This window comes from Neovison vison, chromosome 6 (genome assembly GCF_020171115.1).
Source record: "Neovison vison isolate M4711 chromosome 6, ASM_NN_V1, whole genome shotgun sequence".
NCBI classification, from domain to species: Eukaryota; Metazoa; Chordata; class Mammalia; order Carnivora; family Mustelidae; genus Neogale; species Neogale vison.
In genome coordinates, this window is record NC_058096.1 from 158609430 (window position 1) to 158635607 (window position 26178).

At 41.4% G+C, this 26178-nt stretch overlaps 1 protein-coding gene across 1 annotated transcript in view; it reads right to left on the reverse strand.

Moving 5' to 3' along the window:
• STAC (SH3 and cysteine rich domain) overlaps positions 1-26178 on the reverse strand; it is a 146533-nt gene that overhangs the window by 22753 nt on the left and 97602 nt on the right. Inside the window, exons 6-8 of the mRNA XM_044252731.1 lie at positions 20815-20893; positions 10040-10104; positions 8128-8216 (exon numbers count right to left, since the gene is read on the reverse strand). Coding sequence (XP_044108666.1) covers positions 8128-8216; positions 10040-10104; positions 20815-20893 — 233 coding nt within the window. The remainder of the gene's footprint in view (positions 1-8127; positions 8217-10039; positions 10105-20814; positions 20894-26178) is intronic.

Genomic DNA, 26178 nt, shown 5'->3' on the forward strand with positions numbered 1-26178 from the left:
AAACCAGCTCAGGGGAACATAAAAAGGAGCCAAATGGCTCCATTAACTTCAGATCTACTGCTTAATTTTTCGCTAGACCTGCTTCTCAATTTCCATAGTCCTGGTCCAGAGCCTTTTACAGTCTGAGCACACGGGTAGGTAACGAGGAACTCCTGAATCTGCAGTTTAATTTTGTCTTAAACCTGACATCCGTGAGACTGCCTACGCTTCCCCAAGTCTGGGGAGCAGCTAGGAGAAAAAGCATTCGGCTAAAGGGCCATTTGGATGGATTTGGTAAATGTTCCTGAACTGTCATGGATCACGCTCTCCAGAACCTAATTGGAAGAGGCATCTGAGTGAGAGGATGGCTGCTGAGCACATTAGCGGCATTCAGGAGGGTCTGGGTTTCCTGACATGGTGCAGCTTCGGAACATAATATGCATCAGAGACTTTCCTCAAATAGCCTTAATTGCATTTTGATGTCCTGGTGACTGTGAAGATTATTTTTAAATCAAATTGGTGCATTAGAATTACATTTAGTTTTAATTAAGTTGATGCATTTGCCAAGCGGTAATGTACTTAGAGAATGGAAACGAGACACCGAGGGAGGCTTATTCTGTCTTACTCTGTCTCAAGGGCTCTCCTTTTCTCATTTTGTGAAGGATTTAGAAAGCCTTACAGAGTGAAGGACACAGCCACGCAAGCAGCCGGCCAGAACCCTGATGTGGACCTGAGTACCGAGCACGACAGAAGAGCAGGAAGCCTGCCATGTAGTCCTGGGTCTGTCACTGGCCCACTGCGGGTCTTCGGATGTCACAGCAGTTCTCAAGTCTGATGATACTCAGAAGCCAGGGGAAGGCTTAGCTGTTCAGGTCTCCAAATGGAATCTGACCCTCTAGGCCTGGGCAGAGCCCAGGAATCTCTATTTTAATAATATTCTCCAAGAGGTTCTTAGGGCTCGTGACAAGTGTTTTAACAAACCCAACCATAGTTTTCTCTGCTGTCAAATACGAATTGCTTGGATGACCTCATAGATTTGTGAAAAGAACTTAAGGGGAAGTCAGGGAAAGTTGGGAAAACTATGAAAGATTTTGAAACAGGCATAAATATTACAGATCTGGGTGTCTAGGTGACCTTTCCGGCCATCTCCCCCTTTCATTGTTGTTGGGCTATTTTACATATTTTCTACAACTTGTAGAAAACCATTGATGATGCAAAGGCCTCTTGTCCCTAGAAATGCAAGTGAACTATGTCTGGTGGGATGTAATCAGTTGTTGCCCCTGAGGACTGACCCGTTTGGTACGCATTCATAAATTCATGTCATTGCTCCTGATCGCCTACGTATGTGTGATGTTTGAATTCTCCCTCTGTACCAGATGGGACATTATACTGGTTCTCTCATTAATTAATGAGTCAAATAAGAATTCTGACATGTGTTCATTCTATATTTGTATAGATTTTACCTTAATTTAAAAAAACTTCATGATTTTACCTTAATTTAAAAAAAACTATTAATGAACTGGAGTGAATTTTCATGAACACATTCTGTAGATCACAAGCTTCCTGGTCTTAAAAACAAAGCTGAACAATCTTAATAAGCTCCTAAGAAAGGCTTATGAATGACCCGCATGGGATAAATTAATACATTGTCTCAGTCTACTGATTAGAAGAAATTGTCAACCTCACTGGAGGGCACGCCCACACAGTCAATGCAAGATGAGAAGCTTGGGGTAGGAAAAAGACCAGTGGACCGGAAGTATGTCTCCTTGGTTTCTAGCCTGAGCCTCTACGTTCTACCTGTCACTTCTTGGCTCTGGCTATCCCAACTTACCCACCACAAAAGGTCAAGAACCATAAACTGTCTCAATAGAATATGAACTAAAACAGCTAGGTGTCCATTCACTAAACTCTACTGAAGTTGAAGACAGTCTTTTCAGAATAAGGACTGGAATGCATGTAGTCATGAAAATATGCTCCCAGCCATGCAATGAATTTGCACACCTCTTTGTAACGGGGTTGGCATTTGCCCCTCATCTCCTACCTCTTAAAGTCGTTCTCATATTCTGCCATTGAACCCATTCTTCCTTATCCTTTCCTTACTGGAAAGAGAGAATGACAGCTCACTAAGCAAACTGCACAGGCACTCCGGTCCCCTCTTGCTGGGAAACTTGGCTTGGTTATGATGCTGCCCCCTTGCAAAGCCTTCCCTGGTCTCCTGTGGCTGCTTTGATGTTGCCTGGAGGTGGTGTGGCAGCGTCCTGAATTGCCTTCTTTCTCACAAGATCTCACGTTGGAGCATGCTTTCTTGTCTACTCTTCTGCACCCCAATCCCTCCAGCCCGAGGACCACTTGTGCTCTTCGAGGGCAGGGCCTGCAAACTTCATGCAGCAGCCAGTCAATGCTCATTCACCACATGGTGAGCAGTGAAGAGATGAAACAAATCGTAAGAACAGCCATAGAAGGGTTAAAATCAGTTTGAACTCTAATTCAAGTGCTGCTTTGAAAAAAATCCGAAAGAGGTGAATTCAGGCCATCCCATCTCCAGAGGTTCTCGAGAAGATTAGCTAATGAGACGAATGGTTGCCTGGTTTCATTCAGGCTCAACCACGGAAAAATCCGAGACTTGCTGCTTCCAAGAAAGAGGCTGGCTAGTCAAGAACCTAAATCCTTATTTGGGATTATAAAAGAAAATACAGTTTTCTTTGAAGCCCCCTAGTTTAGGTGTTCAGACACACACTGAAGTGAAAATTAATCTGTATCTTAGAATTTAATAACATTGGAAAAGCAGTTTCCTCTTTCCCTCTCCTGGCTCCTAAGCTTTTTTCTTCTTTCCTTTTTCTTTCCCCCTTATGAAACATGGCCATTATCATATAAATTTGTTTGGGGAGAACTAATAAAAATGAAAATGACTTAGATGTGGGAAGGCAAGATGGATTCTTTGGAATAGGCATTATATGGTCACTGGAATATGCATCTGAACACATCAGTCTTTTATTTACTCCCCCTTCTTTATTTCAGAGCCCCTAAGGTGTTTTAGGGGTTTGTGTTTACTTGCAGTTATTTACATCTGCTGCTTATTTACAAGATATACCAGCATGGCAAAGCCATAAAAATTACTCTTATTGACTTTTATTTTTACTTTCTAAAAGATATTTTCTTTATTTGAGAGAGAAAGTGAGAGAGCAAGTGCATGCACACACAGGTGTATGTGGGGTTGGGGAGGGGCAGAGGGGGAGGGAGAGGGACAAGCAGATTGTGCTGAGTGTAGAGCCTACATGGGTTCCATCCTACCACCCTGAAATCATGACCTGAGTCGAAACCAAGAGCCGGAAGTTCAACACACCAAGCCACTAAGGTGCCCCTATTCTTAGTGATTTTTAGAAGGTGTGTTGGTGTGAATAATAAGCAACAGCTCTAAGACTATTTTGCAGATTTCTAAACCCCAAATTGGCAAGGATAATGGGACTGGTTACACTGTAAATGTGGAAGGAGAAAAGCTAAGCATCTGCTACCAAGCTCTTGCTAACTATGTGTGTGTGAATGAATATGTATCTGAGTGTGCATGGGCATATGAATGTGTGTGTGTATCTCACTGTGAGCACGTGGGCGTGTATGAACATATTAAGTGTCTCACATGCATATACTCACCGACTAGGATACACACTACGTGCCCTCACAAGGTAGCATATACCATAACGGTGTCAGTGCTGATGATAGTGGTTTGTATTTCAAGTAGCATTTCAAAAAGCTTGGCTCATGTATTAAGCTGGCCATCCGTAAAGTGTAATTTACAAAGCTCTTAAAAAATGTGATAGTAAGTGTCATTGGTGGAAGCTGTTTAAGACTGTAATTTCAGAAGTTTATCTACTATACAAGCTCATTACACTCAGATGGAGGAATGGGTTGCTCTTTGATGTTATCAGACCTTGAGTGGTCAGTGATAGTCCAGGGATCCTGTGCATGTTGGCACCATGTCTTTCATGTCAGTGGTAAAATGTCGTATCTGTAAGTCAGCAACTGCAACATGGACTCAGAAGATGAGGGGCAGGGTCTCACAGTCTCCTTTTGACTGGACAAATTAGATGAAGTCCTACTGAACATGCGCAAAGGCCAGAGAGAAACTTTGTGTTTTTTTTCAACTATTATATCCTTAGGATAGTGTTGATGGGATCCAGAGGACTTGGAAATAAGACATATTGTGAAAAGAGGCAAATTAAGAAGGGATCTAAAATACACTGTGCACCTCGCTTTGTACTGGGCATGATATCCCACCTTTTAGTTACATCATCTGGTTTAATACTCAGTCTCCCTAGGAAGGAGAAAACTCTCCCCACCCCACCGGCCCCCGAGAGATTGCAACATTGGCTGAAATAGATGCAGCTGGGAAGGATCACACCGGAGAACAGACTCGTTCTCTGTGACTCCCCAACAGTGCTTTTCCGCCCTGCCGCCTTGCTCTGTCTGGTTCTCAAGCTCATGCTGGATGGACAGAGCTACTATCATGAGAGCTCCAGCAAGGTAGGTAGTGGATGATTTCATGAAAGCCTCTGTCTATAGACAGCGTTTGGAGACCAATGATAGGACCGTGGGACTTCTAAGAGGCAGACTCACTGCCCTAAGACTGAGGGGGCAGAGCTCCAGAGGTTCCTTTCTGAGGCCTACTCTTCCACCTCTCAACCGTGAGTGCTCAGTAAGGGCTTACCAGGGCTTCTTCCCAACCGTCTGAAACCCTATGATCTCCTTTTCTACTGTTTCTTCTTGACAAATGATATTCATCATGGGATCAAGGCCCATCTCCTCCAGGAAAGAGGTCTGGGCTAAGCCCTCTGAGCTTCGTTTGCTTCCCCTTTTATCATTCCCGGGACATTATCATGTACTTGACATTCCCACATTGTGAACGGCAGGCACAACATTAGTTCACTTCATCTCCACGATACTCTCCATTTCCTCATCACCTATTCATTGAGCATCTACTGTGTTTCAAGAACTGTCCTATGCTAGACAGGCTAGCAATGACAGATTTGTTCTCATGGATTTTATAGGAGAAATGGAGGTTCACCAAATAATTCCAGAAATATATAAACACAAGTTGAGGTAAGCGCTTTAAAGGAAAGAAATATGGTGTCATGAAAGGAGATAACAGAGGACTTGCACCCAGATTGGGGGTATCAGGAAAGGGTGCGTAGAGGAAGCGAAACCTGAGTTGAGCTCTGTGGAGGTCAGTAGACAGGTCTGGATTGTTAGCTGTTGGCTGAAAAGTTTTCCTTGCTCCTGAGCAGATACATAATTGATGTTTGCTGAAGCAATGATTTAGCCGCTCTGAGTTACAGCTGTTGGCTTCACCGATTGGGACATCTTTGCCCTCAAGCTTACACTCCAAACATTCCCTGTGCCCTCACCTCATTTGTCCTCTGCTCTGAGGACAATACCCGTGTGCTCCCCTGGATAAGAATGTAGGTGGATAAGAATGATATTTTGTTAAAAGGAATTTTTTTCTATCTCATGGTACCAGGAGGAAAGGATAATTCACAAAGCATCAGTTCATTCAAGGAATTGTATCAAATCCCCAAAGAATTGCTTTACACATTTTAAATCAAGTGCCCTGCTTTTAAACTGGGAACATACAATTTCTTGGCAAAAAGAAAAAAAGGAAAAAAGAAAAAGAGAAAAAAATTAAAAAAAGGAAAAACTATGATTTATCACTCCAATGTTGCAGTCTATTCAATGCAGGCATTTCACTCCTGGGAATGAATAGTCCTGTTTGCCTCAGAGCAGACTGTAAACGTTTGATTCGTGACCAGACAACTTGACTTTTAATGACCTGCAACTGTCTAAAATAAGCACAAAAATTTATGACCACCACACCAGGCAGCTAGACATCATTCCTTAGTACCCTAATAATATCCTATCATTCTTTGGAATTGTTCCTTTCATCTGCTGACTTCAGAACAATCTTCCGGTATAAAATGGTGGGACTGCCACACAGGGAAGTTGTTCCAGTTTAAAGTCTAGATATCCAAATGACGGTCTCAGGAAGGACACAATAAACAGTATTTATTGCAACGTGAATAGATATCACCCTTGTCTTCATTGGCAGAGAGTTGACTGTGGACAGTCAGCTGTCCACATTTCTTTGGACATGCAGCCCTCCAGCCATGACTCCCAGGCAGGCTCTGACTCTAGGGCTGGTTCTATCTCTGAGAGAACAGAGCTTCACTTCGTAAATGCCTTCACCTCCTGCTGCACGGATGCCAGACTATTGGGTCTGTTTATAGTTCAGCATGGAGAATCCAGCTCAACGATGGAGACAACTCAGATTACAAGAGCCTCCTTGTCTGAACAGATCCCAGGCGCCAGGATTCAGGCCCTGAACTCTGCTCTGGAAAGGCCCAAGAATCACTTGGAAGAAGATGGCAAATGAATACTGAAACCAAGCTGACCTTGGGTATGAGCCAGACTCTGACAGGATACACACAGCGGCTATGGAGTCTTGTTGGATGAAGGGCAGCCAGACTGCTGGGCTTGACCTCATGGCACATGGAACCTGGGAAAGGGGGGCTAACTGGAGACTTTTTGGTAGCTCTTTCCTTTTATGGGGCTTTGTGTAAAGTGAAAGAAATGGGGAACCAGCTCAGGCAAGCAGGACAGGGATCATGCCTGGGAAATGGCACAGTCTGAGAAGGAGAAGACCAAAGAGCTCCAGGGTGGAGAGATGACACCTTCCAGAAGCCATGTGAAGGGAGTGAATAGCAACTGGTGGCCTGACCTCCATGACAGACAAGTGGAGTCCACCTCAATATGGAGGCTAAATCCCTAATGCTCTGGCATTTCAATAGTTTTAGCTCTCTGTTCTCTTCAGAAGAGGAAAGAACTGATCTCTGAGGGAACATCTGACTAGAAAAGCAACCCCTTCTATCCTGCTCTAGGGTCAAAAAACCACCAAACTCCTATGTTTTAGGGTCAAAACATGGAGGAAAGAAATAAAGCATTTTCTCTGAGATAGGTCAGTGAACACCACGTTATAAAAATTGTAATAACTGTCAGTTACTGAGTGTTTATAATGACGAGGAACTGTGCTATATGCTTTAAGAACATTGTTCATTTCACCCTCAAAAATATCACAGGGTGAAGAGGTCATTGTTATTCTTTTGTAAGTAAGGAAATCAGAGCAATGAAATGTTTATACATTGCTTAAGGTCACACAACAAGCAGCATGTGAACTCAGCACGGACTCCAGCTTCCCTGGATTGCATGAGGGTCCCAAAGCTCACCTTATCCTCCCCCGTATTTCAGGTACTATGAAGTGGGATGGATCCTGAAACAAAAGCACAGCTCAGGGTGTGCAGCACGGGGAAGCTGCCAGGATAAATAAGTGGTTTTATTTTGATATTTTAACCCCTGTCAGTTTGGCCACTAGAGACAATGATTTTGGGGCACCTGGGTGGCTTAATCGGTTAAGTGGCTGCCTTCAGCTCAGGTCATGATCCCAGGGTCCTGGGACTGAGTCCCGAGTCGGGCTCCCTAATCAGTGGAGAGCCTGCTTCTCCCTCTCCCTCTGCCTGCCACTCTGCCTACTTGGGCTCTCTCTCTAGCTCTCTGTCAAATCAATCAATCAATCAATCAATCAACCAACCAATCTATCTAAAATAAAAAAAATCAAGACATTCATTTTGATTCCCTATTAGATCCCACAAGATGCCAAGAACATTTGATGCTCATGCTGCACGCAAACACCCATTGGCAGTTCTGCTGCTGATGCAGTAAAACTGTGCTTCTTAAAGCGGGGTACCTGATCAGCAGTATCAGAAGCACCTGCTGACCAGTTAGAAATGCAAATTCTCTAACCCCACCCCCAGACCTGCAGGATCAGAAACTGCAGGGACAGGATCCAATAATCTTTCTGCTAACCAGCCCCAGAGGTCACTGGATGCTGGCTCACTGCTTAAGAACATTGTTCATTTCACCCTCAAAAATATCACAGGGTGAAGAGTTCATTGTATATTCTTTTATGTCACACTTGGAGCAGTGTGACAGTCACTGCTCCAAGGCATTAGGATGTGGCACTAATTGAATTCTTTTTTTCACATGAAAAACACTGACTTTAAATTTTCTTTCTTTTTTTCTAAAAAAAAATTTTTTTTTTTTTACCTCATTTCCAAATCTTCATTCTCCTGTGGTACAAATTTGTACAAGGCAACATAGGTGCTCATCTGTAATGGTTCTTTGGAAAGAGATCCCTGAAAGAGAAAATAATAGAAAAATGAGAGAAGGAAGGAGGAAAACAGAAAATAAGTAAGTGAATGCAATGTAATTCTAGTGTAAGGACTGTGAGTGTTAAAATATCAAACTATTATTCAGGCTTTGTTTCAACCATAGGTTTATTTTAAATTTCTAAGCTAAGTTTGATTTCATTAGAAACCGAAACCAATAGTGTGTAAATCTGTTAGAAATAACTACAAATGTCTTCAAATCAACTTTTTCTTTGCTACAGTTGTTCATGAAAGGTGACAGGCTTGGCCCAAGAATGGGAATATTCACACTATAGAAATAGGGACATACGAATAGTAGTCAACAGCTTTCATTTCCTAAAATTGACTTTTTAATCAGCCTAAAATTTGGTACCTAGCCTATCAAAGGGATTCTGGTATAATCAAGAGCAATTAGTTCATGCATGTTTTGACAGAAGCATAGTGTTTGACATCAGACTGATTTAGTTTGTATCAAAGAATCACCATCTCCTGACCATGAAACCTTGCAATAATGGTAATAAAGGCTACCATTTTTGATAACTTACTGTGTGTGCCAGGCATTATGTTACATGCATTGGCATACTCACAACAGCCCCCAATTGTTTTCCCCACTTTATAGATTATCCAAGAGTCTTATAAGTGTTATGTAAATATTACCCATCATTATTATTCAAATATATGTCAATGTTATATAAATGTTTTCACTTTGTAATACATAATGAACACAAATTACATAACATACAAAATACAACTGCATAATATTACTATTATATAATACAATAAAACATACATAACATATACATATCATTATGTTATATATGTGTATATAAAATTATATGATATACAGAATTGTATAATATATTTAAATACATGATATGATAAACATATACTATATAAGACATAAACAAAAGTTGTACACAACTTTGATTCACTCTTCTATCCAAAGCTCAAGTACCTTAAGTTACATACTTCTGTCCTAGTCTATCCTTTTCTAATTATATAGCTATAATTATATAGTATTATATATAAGTGAGCATAAAATATATATTTACATACTATAAAATATGGTCATAATTGATTATGTAATTATGTAATGTATACACCTTACACTATGCATCAATTTGTATATAACATATACAATGGTAGCAAAAAGTATACAACACAATACATATCCTTTTTACCTTTGATGCACTGTGATGTATGGTTTTATGCTACCTATGCTACCACACATTTATGCTACATTGTTCTTTTCTGTTCTATTCTATACCCTATTCTGTTCTGGGACCTACTAACTAAATTTCATAACCCACTTAGGTAGTGATCTGTAATGGGATCTAGGGACCATGCCTGGTCTATCTTCTGTGACATCTGTGAATATAAATACAGGGAATTCTCACTAAAATGAAATCAGGGGGTTGGGCTGGGGGAGCTATTATTGGCTGTTACTCGTAGTCAGCTTAGACCCAGCAGAAAGACAGGGACCTTGCTGTGGATACTATGTAACTACTACTTTACTGTCCCAGCAGGAAGAGGGAAGCCAACAGCTCAGCCAATAAGAGACAATCTCAGCTCAGCCAATGAAAAGCCTCCATATTTAGTGTTCCTAGTTTCCTCCAGTGGACTTTTTGTTTATAGCATTCTCCCCCAACTCCCTCCTTGTCGCTACAAACAGCCTTTCCCTCCTTTGTTTGGTGGGATTGTCTATGGTTTTGCCATAGTTTACTTGTCCTGCATTGACATTTTCTGCTGTCTCTGAATAAATTTGTGTTTTGCTGGTAAAGCAATTTTTAAAAGTTAACAGTGATAAATACCTGCTGGTTTATGTTCTTTGCTTGGTGTCTGGAATCGTCAGTGCCATTTTCTGGATAAGTAAACACTGAGGGAGACAAGAAAAAGCAGGTGCTGTATGAATCCAGTCACCACGTTTTGGAATCATGCCTAGAAGATGTGGCTTTATGTTTTCCCTGTCCCATAGCTTCTACTTTCTTCCTCACTGCCTTTTCCTCATCTTAGTTACACAGCTTTCATGTCATCTTCCACGTGAGGCTTTTCCTGCCTCCCAAGTGGCATTTCGCTCTATCTTCTCTGCGTGTCCACACCCGTACCCATGCCTCCAGCGAGCATGCCTCCTGAATATTTGGCAGTTGTGTTCACAAATAAGCCTTATTTGGCAAATCATTTCATTCATCTTTGAAACAATGTTATTTATCTGTTGAATGTATCAGATCATTTGTTAAGGGAACGGTGGGTGAGGTATGGCCTAATTGCATTTGAATGACCATTTCTAAATACCAAATTCTTTTATCTATTTTCAGTATTTTGATTTCAGTTTCTTGGTATCTATATTATATTTTATACATTAAAGCTTTAGCTTTTTTTCTTTTCTTTTCTTTTTTTTTTTTTAAAGATTTGTGTATTGGAGAGATGGCGGGAAAGGGCAGAGGAAGAGGGAAAGAGAGAATCTCAAGGAGACTCCCGGCTGAGCACAGAGCCCCATTTGGGGCTTGATCTCACCGCCCTCAGGTCATGACCTGAGCCCAAACTGAGTGAGACACTCAACTGAGTCACCTAGATGCCCCCAAAGTTTTAATTTTGAACTTCAAAATATTTCCTCCATCTCTTATCATCAATGCATTAGGACTATTACTCAGAATAGAAAACAAATAATGGCTTTTCATTTAGTTGGGTTTTGAAATATGTAATTCTCTACCTTTTGCATTTAAGTAGACCCTGTGGTCTCAAAGAAAAAACAAAGCTTTCTCAAATGGGCAGGGATTTTCACCATCCAGATGCATGGCTGGGGGAGATCCCTGGTGGGTATTGCAGGGGGGCTCTGCCTTAACTTGTTTGATCAGCCGCCTTTACCCAGGGACCAACGAGACAGCCTTATTCTCACCACATATATCTGCCTCAAACAAAAAGGTGGCAAGTGTTTCCAAGTTTGTACAATAGAGTTTTGGTGTCTAAATTAACCTACCAGTTAGATGACTTGACGTTTAAAAAGAGCACATTGCTGCTTTCTTGTTCCCTTTGGTCTCCCTTCAGATTGTAAGGAAGTATTAGTAAAGGAGGAGAAACACTCCACAGAAAACTCTATAACCTGTATCAGTTACTGCACTGACATCTCCACTATCCTTAAAATGACCCCAATAAATGGGATGCAGAAAACATGGTTCAGAACAAGAGCCTCTGTAAACGTACTGATGCTCAGTAAACATCTATTCTCCACAGTTTATAGTTCCAGAGCCTGTGCATGAAATTCCATGATTCCTTGGAAGCCTAGGCATAAATATGCAGTCATTGGAGGAGCTCTGGTTTGTAGGTAAGTGGAAAATGATCCTATGGACCTTGTCTGCCTCAATGTCTGGATACTCGCCTTACCAATTTGAACTGAGTGGAAGCCAACAATACTCTTCATTGGTATTATGTGATTCCCTAAGAGCTTGGTGTAAATATTTGATCCCATAAGAATAAAACTGGTTACTTCTAAAAGAATATTGAATATCTGCAGGAAAAATGCAGAGAATGTTCCTAGAAAATTCTTGATTGTAGTTTAAAAGGGAGACTTCATAGGCTACATATCAGTTTGAACTGATTTCACAATTTTGCAGTTTCACAATATTTTAAGCTTTTTATTGAATATCCATTAGCCAAAATGTTTACCATTTTTTGGTTTTGTTTACCATTGTTTGTTTACCATTATTTGAAGTGACCCCAAATGTATTTTTAACTATTAGACTGAAAGCAGACCACTGCAAAAAAAAAAAAAAATCTAAAAACCTATTCCTATGGGCTATTTCTTAGACTTTGACTTGAAGGGAAAAGAATAAAGAAAGGTAACTATTTTACTACAGATATACTTTTTATGTTTGGTGCTTTAAATTTGTTTTATTAAAAATAATCAGGTTGTTGGGGCACCTGGGTGGCTCAGTCGGTTAAGCGACTGCCTTTGGGTCAGGTCATGATCCCAGGGTCCTGGGATCGAACCCCACATCGGGCTCCCTGCTCAGTGGAGAGCCTGCTTCTCTCTCTCTCTCCCTCTGCCTACCTGTGCTCACTCGCGCTCTCTCTCTCTCTCTTTCCGTCAAATAAATAAATAAAATCTTTAGAAATAATCAGGTTGCTGATATCACCCAGGACAAGTACTCAAAGAATATATCCATCGTGGAGACATATTTTCTAATGTGATGGAAGCAAATGAATCTTTAGTTTCTGCCACATCCCCAAAGGACTTTCCTCTTTTCCTTTTTCATATTCTTTCTCCTTCACTTTGTAGTCCTGTGAGGACCATGTCCACAACTTCGTTTTCCAATGAGATGGTTATTTGGTTTTTCTTCTTCGAGAAGAAAATAATATAAAAGTTGTGTTACTTGCTTATCTAACACAAACACAAATTTGTATCCCTGAAGTAAATTTAACTTGGTAATTATGCATTACTTTAAAAAATAATTATTGGGAGTGCTTGGGTGGCTTCTGCTTTTGGCTGAAGACATGATCTCAGAGTTCTGGGATTGAGGCCCACATCAGGCTCCTGCCTCAGTGGGACGTCTGCTTCTTCCTCTGCCCCTACCCCAGCTTGTGTGTGCTCTCTCTCTCTCTCTCTCTCTCACTCTTACTCTCTTTCTCTCAAATAAATAAAATCTTTAAAAAATTATCAGATTCAGTATACTAACATTCTGTTTCAGATTTCTGCATCCATATTCAGGACGGAAACTAGCCAGTGATTTTTCCTTTCTTAAGGTGCCTTCAATTGATTTTGAGGTCAGCATTAGACTAGCCTCATAAACTAAGTTAGAGAATGTAGCAGCCCTTCTTCCCTGCAACTTTTTCAATTTCCTGAAAGAGCTTACATAATCTGGAAATTTTTCATTCCTTAAATGTTTGGTTGAGTTTACTCATAAAGTTGTCTGCATTTTTGCCATGCAGAATTTGAGATACTTGATTCAGTTTCTATCATGATTAGAAGCAAATTCAAATTCTCAGATTTTTTCTTTTTGAGTCAGATTTTGATCATTGATACTTTTCATGGTATGTGCACATTCAAAAAAAAGTTTTAAAATTTATTGGCATGAAGTTGGTCATGAGATTCTTTTATTTTCTTTCAATTGCTGTTAAAGTCATCCTTTTTCATTATTACCTTTTGCTTCATCTCATTTATGCTTAAAAATATTGTTAGTAATTGTAGGGGTGCCTGCCTGGGTGGCTCAATTGCTTAAGTGACTCGACTTTTGAATTCAGCTAGGGTCTTGATCTCAGAGTCACGAGATTGAGCCCCTCCATGGGCTCTGGGCTGGGTGTGGAGTCTGCTTAAGACTCTCTCTCTCCCTGCTCATGCCCTCTCTCTCTCTCAAAAAAAAAATTCTTGGTGATTTTGAGCTAGCTTTCTTTCTTTTATTTTTTTTCTTTCTTTCTTTTAAAATAAAGATTTATTTATGAGAGAGAAAGAGAGCACACTCATGTGAGCAGGGGAGAGCAGAAGGGTAGGGAATCTTTAAGCAGACTGCATTGAGTGCAGAACTTGACATGGGGCTCAGTCTCAGGACCCTGATACCATGACCTGAGCCAAAACCAAGAGTCAGAGGCTTAACCAACTGAGCCGTCCAGGCAATCCTTCTTTTAAGAACCATTCTTAGGATTGATTGACCTATCTTAGTCATTTGATAATTTCTGCTCTTATCTTTTTATTGACTTCCTATTGCTTTTTGGGGGCTTATTCTATTTCTCTTTTCTGATTTCTCAAATATGATGCTTAGGTTATGAATTTCAGCCTTTTTATTTTTTAATAGAATAGTTTTATTTATTTTTTTTAAAGGTTTTATTTATTTATTTGAGAGAGAGCACACACGCAGGAGCAGAGGGAGGGGCAGAGGAAGACAGAGAAGCAGACTCCTGGCTCAGTGGGGAGCCTGATGTGGCATACCAAGACGTGACCCCAGCCAAAGTCAGATGCTCAACCAACTAAACCAGCCAGGTGCCCATAGAATACTTTTAAAGCAAAATATTCTAGTCACAATTTAGCTATACCGCACAAGTTTTGATATGTCGTGTTTTCATTATGATTTATTTTAAGTATATTCCAATTCTCATTATATTCTTTTTTGACACATGAGCTTTCTCAGTGCATGTTTTAATTTCCAAAATGATGGGTTCTCCTCTATCTTTTGATGATTGGTTTCTGTCTTATTTGCATTATAGTCAGAAAGGTACGTTCTCTAGAATATTAATTCTGTGAAAGTTTATGAAGCTTGCTTTATGGTCTAGCAAGTGATAAGTTTTTAAAATTATTCTGTGTCCTTTAAAAGATGTGAATTCTCCATTTGTTAGATGGAGTGTTCTTTTTAAGTCAATTAGACTAGGATTGTCAAATGTGTCCTCAAATCCTCTAAATCCTGAATCTTTTTATGCATCTGCTTTCTAATGACTTCAGAGGCATGTTAAAAACCTCTCACTATGAAGGGGTATGTCAATTTCCCTAATACTTCTATCAATTGCTCCTAGAGTTCCTGTCGCTTTGAGGCGATGTAATAAGTAAACACAAGTTTAGGATTCATATCTTTTGTTGATGTGGACATGGTCATGTAATGATGTTTTTTTCTCTAGTAATGCTTTTCTGATCTTAATGTCCATTTTTCATACTTTAATACAGCTATACAATCTTTCTTTTGCCTTTTAAATTATATGTATTTTTTTTTACTTTTAAACTTTCTATATCCTTATGTTTTAGATTGTTATAAGTAGTCATAAATAATCCAGTGTGTAAAACTCTTTTATCTAGGGCTTAGTTGATTTATATTAATTTTGATTACTTATAAATTGAGATTCTCTTCTAGCATTTTATTTTTTATTTTCTATTTATCTCATATTTCCCATGCTTTTTCTTCTACTTCTGTCCTCTTTCTCCTTTCTTCCTTTAAAGTTATAAAGTTAAATCTATTTTTTAATCTTCTATTGGCTATTTTAAAAATTTTATGAGGTATAGTTAGCTTAATAAAATCTAAAGTGAAAGAATATCTTTAATTTCCTTCCAATTAGTATGAGAACCTTTAAATGACCATTTCTTCCTTAAATATCCAGTATTTCAGTTAGTGTTTCATTAACAACTTTTTGCTGACATTGTTATCTTTTTACGTAGTCAATGTTCACTTGGTTCTTTCTTTGTGCTTCATTCCTTGCTTCTTGGTCCTTCCTTTGAGGTCACACTTTCCTCTCTGAACTACATCCTTTCAAAATTTCTTGAGTGGCTCTTTCTTCACTGCACTGTAGACAGAGTGTTTGTCTGAATATATGTTATCGAAAGTTTTGCTTTTGCTCCATTTGCAGTTCTATTTTAAGAGTTGCTTTTCTTTTGGATTACTGAACGTATTGTTCTACTGTTACTTGGTTCTCTTGTCACTTACAAGAAAGAGTTGTCTGTCTAGTTTTCATTCTTCTGCAGGTAATCTGTCTTTCGTTTTGCATTTAACATTTGTAACTGCAGTTTTGCAAAGATGGGTCTAAGTATAAATTTCTGAATTTGAGGAATGGTGTCTTTAATCAATCTTGAAACATATTAGCCACTATCTTCTTGAATATTATCTCTCCCCCATTCTCTCATTATGTACCTTTTAAGTGTCATTTAGATGCAGGCTGGACTTTCCTGCTCATCTTCTGTGTCTCTTTTACTGTCATGAATTCTATTGCTTTGTCTCCCTGGCTTTACTGTAAGAAAGTTCTTTGCCTGTGTATTCCATACCACTAATTCTCTCTTCAGCTATATCCAATATGCTATTAAATCCAACAATCAAATTTCTTCTTCTTTTTTTTTTTTTTTAAGATTTTATTTGTTTATTGAGAGAGAGACACACACAACAAGAAAAGGAACACAAACACGGGGAGTTTGAGAGGGAGAAGCAGGCTTTCTGTTGAGCAGGGACCCTGATGTGGGGCTTAATCCCAGGACCCTGGGATCTTGACCTGAACTGAAGGCAGATGCTTAAGGACTGAGCCATCCAGGCACCCGTCTTCTTCTTTTTTTAATTTCTAAAAGTTCTGTTTGGTTTTCTTAAAATTTGCCTGTTCAACTTTGATAGTGTCTTACTCTTTTGTTATATGTTCTAGTCCATTTTTTGTATCTTTAAATATATCTAACTATACAATTAGATATTTATTTGATAATTCTAACATATACAGTTTCTAAAGTCTGATCATAAAAAAGGTGGGCTTTGACTAACTCTTACACATGCTAGCTCATTTTCTTGTTTATTTGGCTTATTTCAATGTTTAGTTCATGTCTTTTGAAAGTTAATTTGTGGAGACTTCTGAGGTCTGGGTTTAAATTCTCTTTCTCCAGAGGCCATTTGTATTACTTCTGGCAAATGCCTATGCATTTATCCAACAAGCCCACTTTAAATAAATTCATCTAAAATTTTTTATTATTTTACTTTGTCCACAGAGGTAGTATGAATTCAGGCCCTAAATCCAAGTAAGAAGAGTTTGTTCCCTCCTTTGCTTTATCTTTTCCTTCCTCTCTGCTCCTATTTCATTTCTTTCTTTTCTTCCCCACTTGAGTTAAGGCCAATATAACATTTTTCTTTACTAAATTTCTCTGCAGGACATTCATTTTTCCTAGTGCCACTAAAGGTGCCTTTTGGGGTATCAGCTTTTTCCCAAAGGGCCTCTCATTGTACCTATTACTATGCCTGCTTGCCAGGTCTTGCTCTCTACTGACCATACCTGGGGCTTATTCTTCCCATCTGAGGCCCAAGTGATGTGCAGAATAAACAATGGCCCTCACCTGCTTATGTCTCTGGATTCATGCTTTATTGTCATTTCTAGATCCCAAGGAATTGTCTTATTTTGCTTCCAGCTCAGCCATGCATTAACTGGAGCTTTTTTTTTTTTTTAATTCTTTTTCCCAGCAATTTTAGGTGTGCTAAAGTGGAAAAAAAACTTCTCTAAGGAAAGAGAGTCCTCTATGCTTTTAAAAAGACCTTTACTTGCTTTAGACATGAGACATCTAGATATTAGGGTATCTGTTGAAGAATACATTAAAATATTTGCTTCATTTTCTGGGTGACAAATCAAAATGTGAGATATAAAATCAGTGCATGTTAAAGGCAAGGACAAATTTTCCAAATCCTAGCTTCCTTTTTCCTTTCTGGGCAAAATTTCTTTGCTTTAGTGAAAAGTAAGGTATCATTGGGCTTCAAAATATTCTCCAGTGGATGTGATTAACCAAGTTCTTTTTGAAGAATATTTCTAGGAATTTGTCTTACTTATGTTCTTTTTCCCTCTGCTTCTCTTCCAGGAAAGTTATAATCACATAGAGTCATACTGAAATGCAATTATTGAAGGCAGCCAATAACGTCATTATTTGGCATTTTAAGCTGCAATAGGCAACCTAGCTTTTACTTCTCCCTTTGCTCACCACATAGCTTCAAGTGGAGTTTCTGGCCAAAGATGAAGACCAACAACTCTTCCCTCTAAGTTTCTGATGCATCCACAAATAGTGTTGAAAACAACAACCAGAAACAGACAGAGCAGCCCAGCATCTTTCATGAGAGAGAAAACAGAGAGTGCACACTTGGTAAGAAAGAAAGGAGTATGACTTGTATCCTCTTCCAAGGAGACTTTGGAAATCTTCCTCAAGGATTTTGACCTGACACCTAGCTGGCAGAAATAACACCTGTATGCACTGTGTAATTTTTAGAACATAAATGAAACATGTCATGCAGAACAGCTTGTGACTGGAAGCCAAGTGCTACTTCTGAAAGGCTAGGACCTTCCATGCCATGACTGTGGGGAGACCAGTGGGAGCCTGGACACAAAAGCAGGGTGTTTTCTCTGCGTTGTTTCCCAAATTGCGTGGACAGGGGATTAAGTCCAATCACAAGAACATGTTTTGAAGCAAACTGCTGTATAATTAATCCCTCCAGCTTCCGAGGGTGCATGGTAAAGAAAGCTATTGCTGATCAAAGGAATAGTTAATAGATCCCCAAAGCTTTATAGAGGTTTATTGCTTGTGAAGTTCTTTCAACAGATTTCTTTGAATTAGGCTCTAAAAATGCCTCTTAACATAGAAGAAATGGCAAATATTCAACTTTGTGTCTTTGAGTGTATTACTCCGTGCCTCAGTTTCCTTATCCATACATATGTGTCTGTGGGTGTGTGTATGTGTTGTGTGTATTGGAAGGGAGGGAGTTGGACTAGATGACTTCTCATCCTGTTTCTTGAACTTTAATAAGATTAATATGCTAACACTGCTTCTGCAGTTCTGGAAAGGCCTGAGGTTTTTCATTTCTAAGAACTTCTCTTGTGATGTCCAGGATGCTTGTCCATGGGCCACATTTGAGAGTGGGGAGGCTCTGGGTTGTGCCTCTGACACCTGATGACCTCATGATGGGTTTATTAGAAGGAAACATGCTTTACTTCGATGATTCCCTAATATAGCTCCTTCACATTATAAAAACTTACTGAAGACCACTTTTTGCATAAAGAAATCTCCAAGGCAAACAGAGACTTTAGCTACTGAGGAAGAGGTGAGCAAGAGCACCAAAACTGCTGGTCAGGATGCCTGAGGCAGGGAGATGAGTGGTGGGCACATGCTGGGAATGATTTTGAAGAGCAGAAAGTAAGATTTACAAGACATGAGAAGAAGGGGGAGTCAAATCTGATACCAAAAGTTCTGACCTGGAGTAAGACTGACTAACAGAACAGAGCTCCTATTTACTGAGCAGGGACAATAGGGGAAGAGCAGGTTGTGGCGGGTGGGTTGGTGGGTGAGCAAATCAAGAATTGAGTTTGGGTCTGTTAACTTCACGATGTCTACTCCCCATTCAGATCGCTACGTCCAGTGGGCGGCAGGCGTCTGGAGGCAGCAAAGGGGGCTGAAGTTTCAGAGTCATCAGTGTACGGAGAGCCTTTACATTCATTATTTCACTGAATGATAACAACACCTTATGGATTCAGTATGATCACATCCTTCATTTCAGAGATGAAGAGATGGATGCCGAGAGATCAAGGTCACTGCTTTGAGGCCATGTGTCCACCGAGGGAAGCCCAGTGGTCAGCCTCCAGAGCAAGGAGGGGATGAGGACCAAATGCATCCCTGCAGGTAGTCATGAGCTGACCATCAGCAGTTGGGTGAAGGGAAGGGTGCAGGCAGAAGGCAGAAGGCAGACTCAGAGGACAGCACAGATGACCACACTTGAAGTGTTAACATGAAGGTCTGGTTGAACACCCATGTCTGATAAGTTTGTGCTCAGATGCTGACGAATTCTGACCAAACTCAGTTAACGTATCTGTGGGGCTAGACAGACATGGGCTGGGGGGCCCTGTGGCATTACCTCCCTGCTGTGAGTTTCCCCTGGCCGCCAGCACTCTAATTCATCTAATGGCACTGCTAAGTGCTCAGTGAATGTTTGCATTGATCCGAAAGTGCAGCTTTTCCTAGATGATGCCAAAGAATCCTTTGCCTAGCAGTGCGCTCTAGCAGATGTGAGTGGGCTTGGCAAGGGGGGGGGCCCTGGTGAACACTGATGCTTATTTAGGAAGGAGAATCACAGAGGATTCTCATGCGGAATCACAGAGACACTGCCCTAACTAGAGAAGACACATAAATGAACTACTAGAGCTAAGGAAATGGAAGAGATGCCTCATAAGACAGTTGCTGCAAAAGCAGCTCTGGGGTACTGAATGCAGAACTTCTGCTTCCAGTCTGGAAGGGCAGAGGTGACCAGTTGAGTGGAAAATCTATCCAACGTGCCACATCCCCACACTTCCGATGCAGGGATAACTTCTGCCAGGAGAATACATTCAGACCAGGTCAGCAATTCGAATCAGAACCCACAACTTGGCTAGGTTATGAGCGGACCTGAGGACAGCCTAGTGACTCGTATCATTTTGCTGCTCATAGTAAATACTTCATAAATACCTTTTGCATAAATGAGTGTGGTTAAGTAGTTGCTGATGTCAGAGAGGCTTGGCAGGATTTCTCCATAAGGGGTTGGTTGTGTCTTTAAGCTCGGGTTTAAGAGGCTGTTCTTTCTTAACGTTAGCAAGCAACAGCGTGTAGTTAGCATTCAATAAAAATTCTAGAAATTATCGTAGCAAGGGCCTAAGCTATGAGAAAATTAAATAACATTAGGAAAGAGTGTTTGGCTCCATCATACAGATCAGTTTTTGAGTGTCAGTTATCTGTGCTGGGGAGGAGCCCTGTGGGAGTCCCCTACTTACCACCACCCACCTGCTCTGGGGTACTTCAGCTGTAGTGGGGAGTGGCTTCTTTCCAGAAAGGTTTGCTAATCTAATGTAGGTCAGTGAGGGAAATGGTATATTAACAAAAAGGTCCAGAAGTGACTCCTAGACCCCAGTGTAGTCAAGTCCATAAGCGGGTGAGAACTCGGAATTTTGCAGTCAAATCAGGGAGATCCACCAGGAATTAGGCCTAGTTTCCCTTGAGAATATTGTACATTTGCTCAGAATGAATTCCAGAGCTAGGACAGAAAGAAAAGAACTGGAAGTCAACTCTCCCTGGCTGCGACTGGGCAGGGCAAGGCCTTTCACATCCCTGCTGGGGCGATGCCTGCTTCCGGGCTCATGCACTCACCACTGTTGCTGCGTTTCCGTGGGTCATATCCTCCTCCTGGCCCATCAGCTTCTTCAGGAACCTCCACAAGATCTGAAGTCTTAGAAAAAAGAGGGAGTGACATGAAATGAGCAAAACCCTTTCAGTGGGCCAACTGAGCAGAGAAATTCAATGTCAGTAGAGTATTAAGGTAGAATTTGCCTGACACTGCCTGAGGAACCCAATCATGCTGTGGTCTGGCTCACTTCAGAGAGGCTGTGTGTTCCCTCATGGGGACGGTGGCTCCCTTCCGGTGTGTCTGTCTGCAGGCTCAGGGGGCAGCAGGGGGCGCATGGGAGGCACTCAGTGAGTGTGGAATGAATTACTAGATGCCCTGGGACACACAACGGAGAGAAATCAGAATCCATGCCCATACCCTGTCATGTCAAATTCTCACTGACACTAGATCTCTTTTAGAGGTAAGTTTTAAATATAGATGGTCCCTCAGCATAATCTCCTCCAGTCCCATCCATGTTGATGCAAAAGTTGGGTATTCATCCTTTCTGATGGCTGTGTAATATCCCATTGGATATATGGACCATATCCTCTTTAACCATTCATCTGTTGAAGGGCATCTTGGCTCTTTCCACAGTTTGGCGACTGTGGCCATTGCTGCTATAAACATTGGGGTACAGATGGCCCTTCTTTTCACTACATCTGTATCTTTAGGGTAAATGCCCAGTAGTGCAATTGATGGGTCATAGGGTACCTCTATTTTTAATTTTTTGAGGAACCTCCACACTGCTTTCCAAAGTGGCTGCACCAGCTTGCATTCCCACCAATGGTGTAAGAGGGTTCTTGCTTTTCCATATCCCCTCCATCATTTGTTGTTTTCTGTCTTGTTAATCTTTGCCATTCTAACTGGTACAAGATAAAGGAAAGGAAAAGTGAATTGGGGGAAATCAGAGGGGGATATGTACCATGAGAGACTGTGGACTCTGAGAAACAAACTGAGTGTTTTAGAGGGGAGGGGGGCGAGAGCCTGTTGGTGGATATTAAGGAGGGCACGTATTGCATGGAGCACTGGAACCTTGCATTGAAAACTAATGATGTATTGTATGGTGACTAACATAACACAATAAAAAGATAAATAAATATAGATGGCCCCTTCTGATTTTTTTTTTTTTGATTTTTTTGACTTTACAAAATACATCAGTAGAGGCTACATTGAATTTTGCATTTGGATCTTTTCCCGGGCTGGAGTTACATGGGAGTTTATCCCCAGAGGACGCTGAGCGGCGCCCGGGGCTCTGGGTCAGTCCCATGATCACGAAGGCAGCGTCCACGAAGTCATTGTTTGTCACTTTCAGCACAGTTTGTCACTTTCAGTCACAATAACATGAGCGAGTCAACACTGTTATCAAATAGGCTTTTTGCTAGATGATTGCGCCCAACTGTAGGGGAATGCAAGTGTTCTGAGCACATTTGGGTTAGGCCAGGCTGAGCTACAATGTTTTCGAGGTCAGCAGTAGCAAACGCATTTTTTACTCCGGGTAGTTTGAACTTACAATGAGTTTATTAGGATGTAACCCCATTACAAGTTGAGGAAGACTTGTATTGACTATAGAGAACAAGATGCAGCATCGAGGGGCGCATGACCTAGGTATGAGTTAAATGTTGTTTCCCCGGCTGCACAATTATTTACGTAATTCTTACTCTGCCTTTTCTTTTCTTTTAATAGGATAAGCCACAGCCATTCTTCTGCTTCAGTTACAGAAATAACATCATTACTCTAAATGGCTGATGGTTCCTGATCATTTATCATGTGCTGTTTTATGTACCATATATGTATCTGTTTATTCTTCCCAGTAATCCTGTGACAGGCATAATTTTCAGTGACGAATGTGGAGCCCAGGGAGAAATCAGTAGTCCTTCTTGAGGTCCCACGGCCACTAAGTGCCAGAGCTGGGGTTTGAACCTCGGGTACTTTCTTCAGAGCTCATGTGTCTGAGCTTCTTCCAGCGGTGTGCTGGAAGGGCTCATGCGGGCTGGTGAGAGCCTTGATGGCCTTCACATTGGGAGAGTGAAACAGGCATGATGGGACTATTTACACCATGGAAATTGGCAAATGCTGCAGATCAGGGTCCAGCCCCAGCTGGTAGTTAAACATTTATCAGCACACTCCTGATTGCATCTATCAAACGGCCAGATGCCCTGGCTTTCATCTGGTTGGTCCCCACCCCTTTGGAAGAGGAATTTAGGGGGCCTCCAAAGAGGATGACATTTTTTTTTTAAAAGATTTTATTTATTTATTTGATGGAGAGAGACACAGCAAGAGAGGGAATACAAGCAGGGGGAGTGAAAGAGGGAGAAGCAGGCTTCCTGCCAAGCAGGGAGCCCAATGTGGGGCTTGATCCCACCACCCTGGGATCATGACCTGAGCCGAAGGCAGATGTTTAACGACTGAGCCACCAAGGCGCTGTGGGTCACATTTTGAAAACAATTTGCTTACATCTTATTTTAGAGGAACAAATTTGCCTTTCCAGCCCTCTAGCCCTCCCAGTCAGCTCAGAGCATTTTAGCACGACCCTTGAGAGGCTGATTTTTTATATAATCCGGCTTTAAGATTTTCCCCAGCCATTCTCACTTGCATGATACATCGGAAAGAAGGGAAAAAAAAGTCACAGGATCTCTAAATCACTTATACGCTGCTCCTTTGAAGCTGGCTATTTCTGAACAAAAGTTGCTATTATTATGTTAATTTAATCTTAGGAAACTGAAGATTATTCCCAAACTGGTCAAACAACTCCCAGAAAGTTTTTGAATTTGGTTTCTTCCCAAAGCCATCCAACCTTTTATATTCCAGAATATTTGAAAACACATTAAAAGAAACAATGATTTAGAAACAGCCAGGTGGTGACTGCCCGACAATGTAAAGCCAACGGCCCCACAGCCCTGGAAGAAAATAAATGTGTGGAGCAGAGTTTGCTGTGGGAATATGTTAGCTTTAGGACATAACAAAACTGCAAGAATGGCAAGTGGCTGAAGTTCATTACCATCTGACCCTGCAGGAAGGAAGCCAAAGCATTTTCAAGTACCAATCAATTGTTTCTGTTTTCTTCGTTGAAGCAATAGGGACTCTGGGGAAAGAGTGAAGTGACAGATATTTAAGGACAATTTGATTTGTGTTTGTCTCCCCACAGCCCTGAGAACAATGCCTTCACAGATCACAATTCCGAGAATATTTACTGATAGAACCAGTGTCAGGAAGTTTAAATGGACTGTGATGAATGGATATCTTATTGACATTCAGAAAACCGTGTCTTCCGCCCTGAGAACTGGTCTGTCGGGGCCAGACATGGCTAGAAACAAAACCGTTTCAGACAGAAAAGCAAACTGGACATCCTTAATTTGTCTCTCTGACATTCTTGCTACTTCTACGTGAGAACAAAGCATGGAGGCTAACATGGCCATTGCCTGCCAGGGAGGGTCTGAGGACGTCTCCTCATTGTAGGGTCGCCACAGCCTTGGATGCAGGGCCAGCTATCTGCTGCCGGGATGTGTACCTGAGGGCCATCCCCGGGGAGCCCCCTCTCTGTTCTTGCCTGCCCAGGCTGGCTTTCATTGGCCTTTCCACAAATGCTGGCCTCAGACAAGCATGGGAGACGTAGGCACTAGAGGGGATGAGGGTATAGACCAGCTCTCCCCAGCGACATGAGAAAGGCCCATTCAGCATACAGGGCAAGTGACCAGAGCAGTCTGTTTTTCTTTTTGGCAGAAAGTCTTGATTTGTAAGAGGTGATGGCTACAGGCTGACAGCCATCTCTGTGTGGCCCTGGGGGAAACGATGGCCCTCCTCACACTCCTATGGAAGAAGACCTAATGTGGTAGGTGGGGTTAAGGACATGCTCTACAGATCAGAGGTTCTCAAATTTCGGTGGGTGTCAGAATCACCCGGAGGGGAAATCAAGTACACAGATGCCAAACTCTTAGTAGGACAGGGCCTTGAGCTTTCTGTTTTTACAAAGCCCTTCCATGGATCCAGATCCCCACCAACATTTGAGAATCACTGGTGTAAAACAACAGAGAGAAGAAGGGACCAAGAGTCCTTGTGTTTGAGCAGCTTCATCTAGTTGGGGAGTAAACTAAAGGAGAGAGGGAAAAGTGAAACACAAAAATGAAAAAATACCAAGGAATCTACAAATCACTATGATTGATGAGTTGGTTGTTGTGGGTGTCCACAGAAGGGACAACCCAACCCAGACCCAAAAGAGATGTTGTCTGTGTAGAGGTAGAAACAAGATGGGGGCAAGACCCAGCTACTGGGCAGAATGTGGCAGTCCAGAGAGCTACAAAGTGTGCATGTAACTGAGGGCAGAAACATCAAAAGGTCAGGTCGATTTTGAGGGTTCTGAGGTCAGTCTTTAAGAATCCCTGATACTTTTCCTCACTCTTTGAGCACTTTTTGAGCATGAGGTGCTAGACCCTGGTATAATGAGATGAACAGGGAACAGGGCCCCGCTGTATAGCCACTCAGTACCTAGTACAGGAAAGAGAGGTAAAAACAGAAAATTATGTTGCAATCGTCTCTACCCTGTAAGAAAAGGATTTTCTGAAGGCCTGTGAGAGGAGCAACCATTGTGCTTGGGGGAGTCTGAGAACTCTTCCTCGTTTGTGTAAAAATCAAGCTGGTCTTAAAGAACATCAGTTGGGGGAACAGCATGTCCTAAGGTACAAAGATGCCAAGAGCTTGGTGTGTTCAAGGGAAGGTGGATCTTCAGGGCAGTGACAGACCTCTCACACCATGCTACGGTTCACATGTCGTCTTTTGGGCATAAAGAAGTCAATACACACTTTTGATTTGGAAAACCGCAAAGGTCTTTCTTTAAATGATGAGAACTCTGGAGGTAATGATAAAAGAAGACTCAAGAGGAAGAGGGGAACACAGCTATTCCTTTGAAATAGTCTGGGTGACCACAATAGCCAAACTATGGAAAGAACCTAGATGTCCATCGACAGATGAATGGATAAAGAAGATGTGGTATATATACACAATGGAATACTATGCAGCCATCGAAAGAAATGAAATCTTGCCATTTGCGACAACATGGATGGAACTAGAGCGTATCATGCTTAGCGAAATAAGTCAAGTGGAGAAAGACAACTATCATATGTTCTCCCTGATATGAGGAAGTGGTGATGCAACATGGGGGCTTAAGGGGGCAGGAGAAGAATAAATGAAACAAGATGGGATAGGGAGGGAGACAAACCACAAGTGACTCTTGTCTCACAAAACAAACTGAGGGTTGCTGGGGGGAGGGGGGTTGGGAGAAGGGGGGTGGGGTTATGGACATTGGGGAGGGTATGTGCTTTGGTGAGTGCTGTGAAGTGTGTAAACCTGGCAAT